The 12,724-nt window shown below is 43.1% G+C and overlaps 1 protein-coding gene across 2 annotated transcripts; it reads right to left on the minus strand.

Moving 5' to 3' along the window:
• Positions 1-799: 799 nt before the first annotated feature.
• Positions 800-3,471, minus strand: crx (cone-rod homeobox; the record flags this gene model as incomplete). Of its 2 annotated transcripts, none has more annotated exons than XM_080040729.1 (3): positions 800-1,441; positions 2,220-2,408; positions 3,388-3,471. In XM_080040729.1, 3 exons carry the CDS (start codon positions 3,469-3,471, stop codon positions 800-802), a joined length of 915 nt encoding a protein of 304 aa, XP_079896855.1. The 2 variants fall into 2 exon arrangements, with proteins under 2 accessions (XP_079896855.1, XP_079896856.1); XM_080040730.1 differs by having other exon boundaries at positions 2,220-2,371; positions 3,375-3,471.
• Between the last annotated feature and the right edge of the window lie 9,253 nt (positions 3,472-12,724).

Here is a 12,724-nt window from a genome sequence, read left to right on the forward strand (position 1 = left end):
GCACAACGTGGCCACCTTACATCCACACCTTGTCCACTCTTCAGACTGACCTCAGGCTGTGGTTCAATTCATTTGTCTACAGAACCTGTGTCAGAATCAGCACAACTCCTAAACTCTATATGGGTTTCAAAGCACAGAACGTCAATGATAATCAAAGCACAAACATGTAAAGAATAAATCACTTTAATATGTCACACAACTAAAACAGAACAATGTTTTCAATCAAACAGAATGGGATTATGACACTAGTGGATAACACTGTAATACGCAACACAAATGCTGAATAATATCTAACCAAATTACATATTTAAATGAAGCATCGAATAATAATAAATAACTTAAAAATAATCCAACCCTGAAGGAGGAAGTGACCTACAGGACTTTATAACTCCTTCCTGTCAAAAAAGCTCTCCTTTCACTCTATGACAAAGCCAGATTAAAACAAAATGGAACCCAAGTCACACAGTCGTGGTAAAAAGAAAAGATGGCTCAGTGTGTTTTCTATACGCGTGACTCCAGTCTTATTTCCTACAAACTCTCTAAAGGCTTTTGTTCTCTCATTGAACGTACCACGAAGAAGACAACAGGTTTGATTTGCAGTCGGTTACAGTCACTGGTCCCCTCATCCCCAAAGTCATTCAAATAAATGCATTAGTACATTTCTACAGAGGTCACCTTTAGAAAACCAAACAAAAAATCTTACAAACAAGAAACTGAAAATGAAAGATAACAAGTCTTCAGGCTGCACTGCTTCACTCTATCTCCTGCACCACACGTCGACACCGCCCTGCCTCGCTTTCTAGAGGACCTGGAACTTCCAGGAGTTTTGGTCCTTGTGATCCAGGCAGTCCATGGTGGTGAAGCCCAGTTTCCAGGCCTGCTGGTCCTTGTAGTCCAGGCAGTCAACGGAGGTGAAGCCCAGGGAGGAGGCCGTGCTGTAGCCCTGTGAGGACAGCGAGGCCGGGGACTGGCTTAGGGAACCCCCCATGGAGGGCACGGCGATGGGGCTGAGGGCTCCCACCGTGCCCGACAGCTGTGAGTGCATGGGGGACAGGTAGGCGCTGCAGTCCAGCCCGGTGAAGTAGGAGGTGGTGCTGGCGTAGCCCTGGGCGTAGGCCGACGGCTGGCCATAGCTCATGGGGTAAGCGGTGGGCCGCTGCATGCAGGGGGCCGAGGAGGAGGCCAGAGGGTCGGGCAGAGGAGAGATGGCCGGGCTCCAGATGGACACGGCCGCGTTTCCATTGCCGGAGCTCGGGGCCAGGCCAGGGCCGGTCTGGACCGAGGACGGGCTGTAGGATCCAGGCTGGTTAGAACCAGGGTCAGGGGCAGAGTTGGCTTCCTGCACCGGAGACGACTTCTTTTTGGGAGGGCGGGGCTTAGACTGCCCACTGCTCTGCTGCTGCTGCTGACGGCACTTGGCACGGCGGTTTTTAAACCACACCTGGAGAGGCAGAGAAAAAGATACAGCATGTCAGTACAGAAGGTAACTGTCAGACAACCGGCAATATGTACAGACACATGCACAGATAGTAAGGACCCGAGGGGGGCTTGAACCTCTGCCCTTGTTCCCCTAAAAGTGTGACACCAAAAGTGCCCTTATTTTGAAAAAATTATAAAATAATAATAAATCTAAATATTTATTTTCTTAATTCTATCAAATATAAAAAAAGAACTGAACATTCTGTTTGAATTCCATTAATTAATTTAATTGCATCCTTCCTTACTGTCTTTCTCAAAGAAACCACTTATATAATGTGACTGACTAAACTAGTCTAAACAGCTGAACACTGACTGCATTACTTTCATGAAAACATGTCAAATCTGCAGTTTAATGGTGATAAAATGTGTTTCAGTAGAATATAAACGGGTCCCATGTTATGAGCCAAGTGAAGATTATGGAAAGCAGCGGTGAGCTGTTGTGTCAGGGTGGGAATAGTGCGTGTGGGTGGGGTTAGTGCCCTCTCTGCCCCCTAAAATGTCTGTGCACGGCCCTGAATATGTAGCCTTTTATGTTTGAATGGTTTGCAAGGTGTGGGATACAGAGGTGAGAAAACAACATGTGTGACTGCTGATGTAACTAAAGTATTGAACCATACATGAATATGCTGGAGATAATATCTGAAATATGCTGCTTTGTTGCCTTTCTAATTGTTTGTCACTAAAAGTAACCCACAACAGACAATGGCCTCCATCTTAGGCTGCAGCCAGCTTCCCAGTACCTGCACACGTGACTCTGGCAGGTTTATCTTGAGGGCCACCTCCTCCCTCATGAAGATGTCTGGGTAGCGTGTCTTGGAGAACAGCGCCTCCAGGATGTCCAGCTGTGTGCGGGTGAAGGTGGTGCGCTCTCTACGCTGCTTCCGGGGAGTGGCTGAAAAGCAACAGTAAAGAGATAAGGGTTTAATTGACTTGCATTCACAAAAAGATGGCATGAAATATAACTCACATACACATTTGTTAGGGAAAATGAGTCATGTAAGTGTTTATTTGGCTTGTTTTTTTGTTTTTCAAGCTATAAGGATGACAATAAAAGAAAACATGAATGGAAATCACACACTACATTGTCATACGGTTTATAACTGATTTCTTTATCAACTTATATACAGGCTGCTCATGGCATGTGTGTAGACAAAGTGCATTTGCTCATTATATCAAATCCAGTCACTGGTTCTCAGACTTCCATTTCCAAGAGCAGGAGGAGAGGATTTTATTTATGTAACAAGTACGTAGGCCTACTCTCAAAGTCATATCTATCTGCCCTCTATGTTGCACAGCTAAATGCCTGTTTCTGAACAAGTAGGCTATAGTAAGAGATTACAAATAAAGCCATTGATATTTTTCATTTATCCACACTCAGTATCTCTATCTACTGTCAATATATGTATTTATATATGCAGACCTTTTGAGGCAAAAAAAGAAGAGAGAAACCGAAAATAACAGAATATTTTATCTTAATCAATTTTGATTGATTAAAGAGTTCAATGTATCTACTTCGTAACGAATCTATATCCACAAGAGCATAGCATGCAGAAATAAAAAGGTTACATTTAATTTTTTTCATCAATCAAGTAGTAGACTATTGTACGTTTCTTCGAGTCAAATCAGTAAAGCAATTGTCATTTTAAAGTAGATTTCACCATGTCATCATCACTATCCAATTTATTAAACAACATACTGATAGAACTAGTTGTTATTGTTGCTATCATCTTTCATGTATTTTTGTGCGCCACGGCGTTACGCACAGCCCGGCTGTCTTTACGCATCATATTGTGTTTAATGTACAATCTAATACACTACTACAACACTAGGCGATAAAGAGTAAAAGCAGAAGAAGACAAAAAAAGTTTTTAAAAATGATAACAGTTCATACTTACAGGGATAAGCGACGGTTGTGTGTAGGACATCCATCCCGGGACCAGCCATATTTAACCCGTTCATGGTGTAATGGGGTTGCTTTATGTAGGACATCATCCTTGCAGCAGCCTGTTAAGTCCTGTGGCGGACTCGTATGTCGGACACGCAACACAGCAGCCAACGGCCCCTCACAGCTCAGCCGGGCAACAAGTCGCTGCGCCGGATCCAACGCGTAAAAGTTCACCAGAAAAACTTAAAGTGGTTTTGTTTTTTTCTTACTTACTTCTAGAATTTCTAGCTTTAGTCCGCCAGTCAGTTTTGCAGCAGAGCACACTGTAGCGCACTGAGCATCCGAACTGACTTCTGTAAGTCTGATTTCACACACCAGTCATCTCACAGGTGAAGTGGCCTCCGGATGCCTATGCCTTTGCGCCTTGGAGAGGTCGCTCCACTGAGTTTCTTTACCGGCACGCGCTGCTAATTAGGAGCAAGTTGCTCCAGCAAAAACCACTCCCACCACACACACGCTCACGCAATCACACACACACACACACACACACACACACACACACACACACACACACACTGCCACAGCACTAGGTAAACTTACTTTACAAGACAACAAGCTAAAAATAACTCAAACTATACTTGCACAAGTTCTATAAGTTGTGAATTATTTTTCTGATTCTAGTCTTCAAAGTTAATATCCACTATTACTTCTGATTCAACACAAAGGAACAAACACAAAAAGAAAGTGGTTTAGGTGTAAACAATGCACTTGTTTTTTTGTGTGAACATTAGATCAAAGAGTGACATATTTAAATAATTTTAATTATTTAATTATTTGCATCATATTTAGTTGAAAACTGAATCCAGTTACATAGGAATGGAAATTATGTACAGACAAATTTGACAATGTAGGCAAATAAAATAATAATAATAACTAGAACTGCAAGCAGTTTTTACCGGGGGCCAAGCCTCCGACGCAACTCGTCGTCAACCGCCGCGCTGGCCGCTCACTCCGCAGAATCTGCGGATGTAAAGTTTTTGACCGTGGGATGTTCGGTGCGGGAGTTGTATAGGTATCGCTGTTTACGGATGAATTTGGCGAAACTGCCACGGTGGAACGATGCAGCTCAATTCACAGAACAAGTGCATGTCAAGTTTTTTAATGTGCGATGTGTGGTTGGCGAGTTATGAGCAAAAGTAGATTGTCAGCCTTGACAAAATGGCCGCCGGAGCTAATTGCACAATGTAATGTCAATGGACATGCTAACATTCCCGCCTTTTTTCTTTGACGGAAAAAAAAAATATCTAATTTTATTAAAAAGTCCCTTACACATTAATATTTCTTGGCCATATTTTTTATATAGAGTCGTGTATGCCCCTTGATGCTTTCCCGTGAGTTTTAAAAAATTTCCTCTGGCCAATTAGGAGATATGAAATTTCCTAATTTATGGCGCCCCCTTATGGCGAAAATGTCCAATTTTTTTATTGAACGCAATTAAGGGTAGCCCCAACATATGTCTAAAATTTGGACTTGATCCGACTTATGATTTTGGATTTATTAATTTTTTCGTAAAACGTAGCTAATCAACAAATATTTAAAACGCTACCGTTTCGTTATCCATGGTCGGATCACAATTCTTTCGAATGATTTCTTTCCGTGTGGGTCGGTAGATGTTCTGTGCAAAGTTTGGTGTCAATTGTCCAAGAAATATGGGAGGAGTAGCGAAAAATATGTTTTGCAGTTTTCGCGATTTTGCGAAAAATCTATAATATCGCAAATGGGCGTGGCCTATGCCAAATGATGCAGCTGACTCCAGTGCATCTGTGGATATAAAGTTTTTGATGGTGGGACGTTCGGTGTGGGAGTTATAGCCCCAAACGCGTTTTCTTTGGTGTAGCGCCACCTAGTGGCCGGCATGTCTGAATTTTTTTGTAGGCCGAGAGGCCGGGGGTCTGAACTAGTCATGCAAGTGGCATGTCCCAACCCTTTACGGTTTGGGCTGTGGACACAGTTTTATGCGGCGAAGTATAATAATAACTAGAACTGCAAGCAGTTTTTACCGGGGGCCAAGCCTCCGACGCAACTCGTCGTCAAGCGCCGTGCCTGCCGCTCACTCCACAGAACCTGTGGATGTAAAGTTTTTGACCGTGGGATGTTCGGTGCGGGAGTTGTATAGGTATCGCTGTTTACGGATGAATTTCGCAAAACTGCCACGGTGGAACGATGCAGCTCAATTCACAGAACAAGTGGATGTCAAGTTTTTTAATGTGCGATGTGTGGTTGGCGAGTTATGAGCAAAAGTAGATTGTCAGCCTTGACAAAATGGCCGCCGGAGCTAATTGCACAATGTAATGTCAATGGACATGCTAACATTCCCGCCTTTTTTCTTTAAAGGAAAAAAAAAAATCTAATTTTATTAAAAAGTCCCTTAAACATTACTATTTCTTGGCCATATTTTTTCTATAGACTCGTTTTTGCCCCTTGATGGTTTACCGTGAGTTTTAAGAAAATTCCTCTGGCCAATTAGGAGATATAAAATTTCCTAATTTATGGCGCCCCCTTATGGCGAAATTCTCCAAATTTTTTATTGAACGCAATTAAGGGTAGCCCCAACATATGTCCAAAATTTGGACTTGATCCGACTTATGATTTTGGATTTATTAATTTTTTCGTAAAACGTAGCTAATCAACAAATATTTAAAACGCTACTGTTTTGTTATCCATGGTCGGATCACAATTCTTTCGAATGATTTCTTTCCGTGTGGGTCGGTAGATGTTCTGTGCAAACTTTGGTGTCAATTGTCCAGAAATTGTGGGAGGAGTAGCGAAAAATATGTTTTGCAGTTTTCGCGATTTTGCGAAAAATCTATAATATCGCAAATGGGCGTGGCCTATGCCAAATGATGCAGCTGACTCCAGTGCATCTGTGGATATAAAGTTTTTGACGGTGGGACGTTCGGTGTGGGAGTTATAGCCCCAAACGCGTTTTCTTTGGTGTAGCGCCACCTAGTGGCCGGCATGTCTGAATTTTTTTGTAGGCCGAGAGGCCGGGGGTCTGAACTAGTCATGCAAGTGGCATGTCCCAACCCTTTACGGTTTGGGCTGTGGACACAGTTTTATGCGGCGAAGTATAATAATAATAATAATCGCCACTAAAACAATAGGGTTCCCTGCCCCGCAGGGCTTGGGAACCGCGTTGCTGTGCAAAACGCGGTCCCAGCTCCTGCTCGGGCTTGGCCCCCTAATAACTAGAACTGCAAGCAGTTTTGACCGGGGGCCAAGCCTCCGACGCAACTCGTCGTCAAGCGCCGTGCCTGCCGCTCACTCCACAGAACCTGTGGATGTAAAGTTTTTGACCGTGGGATGTTCGGTGCGGGAGTTGTATAGGTATCGCTGTTTATGGATGAATTTTGCGAAACTGCCACGGTGGAACGATGCAGCTCAATTCACAGAACAAGTGCATGTCAAGTTTTTTAATGTGCGATGTGTGGTTGGCGAGTTATGAGCAAAAGTAGATTGTCAGCCTTGACAAAATGGCCGCCGGAGCTAATTGCACAATGTAATGTCAATGGACATGCTAACATTCCCGCCTTTTTTCTTTGACGGAAAAAAAAAATATCTAATTTTATTAAAAAGTCCCTTACACATTAATATTTGTCGGCCATATTTTTTATATAGAGTCGTGTATGCCCCTTGATGGTTTCCTGTGAGTTTTAAGAAATTTCCTCTGGCCAATTAGGAGATATGAAATTTCCTAATTTATGGCGCCCCCTTATGGCGGAAATGTCCAATTTTTTTATTGAACGCAATTAAGGGTAGCCCCAACATATGTCTAAAATTTGGACTTGATCCGACTTATGATTTTGGATTTATGAATTTTTTCGTAAAACGTAGCTAATCAACAAATATTTAAAACGCTACCATTTCGTTATCCATGGTCGGATCACAATTCTTTCGAATGATTTCTTTCCGTGTGGGTCGGTAGATGTTCTGTGCAAAGTCTGGTGTCAATTGTCCAAAAATTGTGGGAGGTGTAGCGAAAAATAAGTTTTTCAGTTTTCGCGATTCTGCGAAAAATCTATAATATCGCAAATGGGCGTGGCCTATGCCAAATGATGCAGCTGACTCCAGTGCATCTGTGGATATAAAGTTTTTGACTGTGGGACGTTCGGTGTGGGAGTTATGACCCCAAACGCGTTTTCCTTCGTTGTAGCGCCACCTAGTGGCCGGCATGTCTGAATTTTGTTGTAGGCCGGAAGGCCGGGGGTCTGAACTAGTCATGCAAGTGGCATGTCCCAACCCTTTACGTTTTGGGCTGCAGCACCACTTTTACTCGGAGAAAAATTAAAATAATAATAATAATAACTAGAACTGCAAGCAGTTTTTACCGGGGGCCAAGCCTCCGACGCAACTCGTCGTCAACCGCCGCGCCGGCCGCTCACTTCACAGAATCTGCCGATGTAAAGTTTTTGACCGTGGGATGTTCGGTGTGGGAGTTGTATAGGTATCGCTGTGTATGGATGAATTTCGCGAAACTGCCACGGTGGAACGATGCAGCTCAATTCACAGAACAAGTGGATGTCAAGTTTTTTAATGTGCGATGTGTGGTTGGCGAGTTATGAGCAAAAGTAGATTGTCAGCCTTGACAAAATGGCCGCCGGAGCTAATTGCACAATGTAATGCAATGGACATGCTAACATTCCCGCCTTTTTTCTTTGACGGAAAAAAAAAAATCTAATTTTATTAAAAAGTCCCTTACACATTAATATTTCTTGGCCATATTTTTTATGTAGACTCGGGTATGCCCCTTGATGGTTTCCCGTGAGTTTTAAGAAAATTCCTTTGGCCAATTAGGAGATATAAAATTTCCTAATTTATGGCGCCCCCTTATGGCGGAATTCTCCAAATTTTTTATTGAACTTAATTAAGGGTAGCCCCAACATATGTCTAGAATTTGGACTTGATCCGACTTATGATTTTGGATTTATGAATTTTTTCGTAAAACGTAGCTAATCAACAAATATTTAAAACGCTACCGTTTCTCTATCCATGGTCGGATCAAAATGCATTAGCATGATTTCTTTCCGTGTGGGTCGGTAGATGTGCTGTGCAAACTTTGGTGTCAATTGTCCAAAAATTGTGGGAGGAGTAGCGAAAAATATGTTTTTCAGTTTTCGCGATTTTGCGAAAAATCTATAATATCGCAAATGGGCGTGGCCTATGCCAAAAGATGCAGCTGACTCCAGTGAATATGTGGATATAAAGTTTTTGACTGTGGGAGTTTCGGTGTGGGAGTTATGGCCCCAAACGCGTTTTCTTTGGTGTAGCGCCACCTAGTGGCCGGCATGTCTGAATAGTTTTGTATGCGTACACGGCCCGGACCTGGATCTAGTCATGCAATTGGCATGTCTGCACCCTTTACGGTTTGGCCTGTGGACACAGTTTTAGGTGACTACAAATAATAATCCTTACTAAAACAATAGGGTTCCCTGCCCCGCAGGGCTTGGGAACCGCGTTGCTGTGCAAAACGCGGTCCCAGCTCCTGCTCGGGCTTGGCCCCCTAACTAGAACTGCAAGCAGTTTTTACCGGGGGCCAAGCCTCCGACGCAACTCGTCGTCAAGCGCCGCGCCGGCCGCTCACTTCGCGGAATCCGTGGATGTAAAGTTTTTGACCGTGGGATGTTCGGTGCGGGAGTTGTATAGGTATCGCTGTTTACGGATGAATTTGGCGAAACTGCCACGGTGGAACGATGCAGCTCAATTCACAGAACAAGTGCATGTCAAGTTTTTTAATGTGCGATGTGTGGTTGGCGAGTTATGAGCAAAAGTAGATTGTCAGCCTTGACAAAATGGCCGCCGGAGCTAATTGCACAATGTAATGTCAATGGACATGCTAACATTCCCGCCTTTTTTCTTTGACGGAAAAAAAAAATATCTAATTTTATTAAAAAGTCCCTTACACATTAATATTTCTTGGCCATATTTTTTATATAGACTCGTGTATGCCCCTTGATGGTTTCCCGTGAGTTTTAAGAAATTTCCTCTGGCCAATTAGTAGATATAAAATTTCCTAATTTATGGCGCCCCCTTATGGCGAAATTCTCCAAATTTTTTATTGAACGCAATTAAGGGTAGCCCCTACATATGTCTAAAATTTGGACTTGATCCGACTTATGATTTTGGATTTATGAATTTTTTTGTAAAACGTAGCTAATCAACAAATATTTAAAACGCTACCGTTTCGTTATCCATGGTCGGATCAAAAGTCTTTTATGCAAGTTTTTACCGTGTGGGTCGGTAGATGTTCTTTGCAAACTTTGGTGTCAATTGTCCAAAAATTGTGGGAGGAGTAGCGAAAAGTCAGTTTTGCAGTTTTCGCGATTTTGCAAAAAATCTATAATATCGCAAATGGGCGTGGCCTATGCCAAATGATGCAGCTGACTCCAGTGCATCTGTGGATATAAAGTTTTTGACTGTGGGACGTTCGGTGTGGGAGTTATGACCCCAAACGCGTTTTCCTTCGTTGTAGCGCCACCTAGTGGCCGGCATGTCTGAATTTTTTTGTATGCTGAGAATTCACGGATCTGGATCTAGTCATGCAATTGGCATGTCTGCACCCTTTACGGTTTGGGCTGTGCACGCAGTTTTAGGGGACGAAGTATAATAATAATAATAATAAAAATAATCCTTACAAAAACAATAGGGTTCCCTGCCCCGCAGGGCTTGGGAACCGCGTTGCTGTGCAAAACGCGGTCCCAGCTCCTGCTCGGGCTTGGCCCCCTAATAATCGCCACAAAAACAATAGGGTTCCCTGCCCCGCAGGGCTTGGGAACCGCGTTGCTGTGCAAAACGCGGTCCCAGCTCCTGCTCGGGCTTGGCCCCCTAACTAGAACTGCAAGCAGTTTTTACCGGGGGCCAAGCCTCCGACGCAACTCGTCGTCAACCGCCGCGCCGGCCGCTCACTCCGCAGAATCTGCGGATGTAAAGTTTTTGACCGTGGGATGTTCGGTGCGGGAGTTGTATTGGTATCGCTGTTTACGGATGAATTTCGCGAAAGTGCCACGGTGGAACGATGCAGCTCAATTCACAGAACAAGTGGATGTCAAGTTTTTTAATGTGCGATGTGTGGTTGGCGAGTTATGAGCAACATTCCCGCCTTTTTTCTTTGACGGAAAAAAAAAAATCTAATTTTATTAAAAAGTCCCTTAAACATTACTATTTCTTGGCCATATTTTTTCTATAGACTCGTGTTTGCCCCTTGATGTTTTACCGTGAGTTTTAAGAAAATTCCTCTGGCCAATTAGGAGATATAAAATTTCCTAATTTATGGCGCCCCCTTATGGCGAAAATGTCCAATTTTTTTATTGAATGCAAATAAGGGTAGCCCCAACATATGTCTAAAATTTGGACTTGATCCGACTTATGATTTTGGATTTATGAATTTTTTCGTAAAACGTAGCTAATCAACAAATATTTAAAACGCTACCGTTTCGTTATCGATGGTCGGATCAAAATTCTTTTACGTGATTTTTTTTCGTGTGGGTTGTTAGATGTTCTGTGCAAAGTTTGGTGTCAATTGTCCAAAAAATATGGGAGGAGTAGCGAAAAATATGTTTTGCAGTTTTCGCGATTTTGCGAAAAATCTATTATATCGCAAATGGGCGTGGCCTATGCCAAATGATGCAGCTGACTCCAGTGCATATGTGGATATGAAGTTTTTGACTGTGGGACGTTCGGTGTGGGAGTTATGACCCCAAACGCGTTTTCCTTCGTTGTAGCGCCACCTAGTGGCCGGCATGTCTGAATTTTTGTCGTATGCGTAGTCCGGACGGACCTGGATCTAGTCATGCAATTGGCATGTCTGCACCCTTTACGGTTTGGGCTGTGCACGCAGTTTTAGGGAGGTACAAATAATAATAATAATAATAATAACTAGAACTGCAAGCAGTTTTTACCGGGGGCCAAGCCTCCGACGCAACTCGTCGTCAACCGCCGCGCCGGCCGCTCACTTCACAGAATCTGTGGATGTAAAGTTTTTGACTCTGGGATGTTCGGTTGGCGAGTTATGAGCAAAAGCAGATTAAAATGGCGGCCGGAGCTAATTGCACAATGTAATGTCAATGGACATGCTAGCTGAGATTAGCATCCCGCCTTTTTTCTTTGATGGAAAAAAAAAATATCTCATTTTATTAAAAGTCCCTTACACATTAATATTTGTTGGCCATATTTTTTATATAGACTCGTGTATGCCCCTTGATGGTTTCCCGTGAGTTTTAAGAAATTTCCTCTGGCCAATTAGGAGATATGAAATTTCCTAATTTATGGCGCCCCCTTATGGCGAAAATGTCCAATTTTTTTATTCAACGCAATTAAGGGTAGCCCCAACATATGTCTAAAATTTGGACTTGATCCGACTTATGATTTTGGATTTATGAATTTTTTCGTAAAACGTAGCTAATCAACAAATATTTAAAACGCTACCGTTTCGTTATCCATGGTCGGATCAAAATTCTTTTACATAAGTTTTTACCGTGTGGGTCGGTAGATGTTCTGTGCAAACTTTGGTGTCGATTGTCCAAAAATTGTGGGAGGAGTAGCGAAAAATCAGTTTTGCATTTTTCGCGATTTTGCGAAAAATCTATAATATCGCAAATGGGCGTGGCCTATGCCAAAAGATGCAGCTGACTCCAGTGAATCTGTGCATATAAAGTTTTTGACTGTGGGAGTTTCGGTGTGGGAGTTATGGCCCCAAACGCGTTTTCTTTGGTGTAGCGCCACCTAGTGGCCGGCATGTCTGAATTTTTTTGTAGGCCGAGAGGCCGGGGGTCTGAACTAGTCATGCAAGTGGCATGTCCCAACCCTTTACGGTTTGGGCTGTGGACACAGTTTTATGCGGCGAAGTATAATAATAACTAGAACTGCAAGCAGTTTTTACCGGGGGCCAAGCCTCCGACGCAACTCGTCGTCAAGCGCCGTGCCTGCCGCTCACTTCGCGGAATCCGTGGATGTAAAGTTTTTGACCGTGGGATGTTCGGTGCGGGAGTTGTATAGGTATCGCTGTTTACGGATGAATTTGGCGAAACTGCCACGGTGGAACGATGCAGCTCAATTCACAGAACAAGTGCATGTCAAGTTTTTTAATGTGCGATGTGTGGTTGGCGAGTTATGAGCAAAAGTAGATTGTCAGCCTTGACAAAATGGCCGCCGGAGCTAATTGCACAATGTAATGTCAATGGACATGCTAACATTCCCGCCTTTTTTCTTTGACGGAAAAAAAAAAATCTCATTTTATTAAAAAGTCCCTTAAACATTACTATTTCTTGGCCATATTATTTCTATAGACTCGTGTTTGCCCCTTGA

The sequence above is a fragment of the Ammodytes marinus genome, assembly GCF_949987685.1.
Source record: "Ammodytes marinus genome assembly, chromosome: 14".
NCBI classification, from domain to species: domain Eukaryota; kingdom Metazoa; phylum Chordata; class Actinopteri; order Uranoscopiformes; family Ammodytidae; genus Ammodytes; species Ammodytes marinus.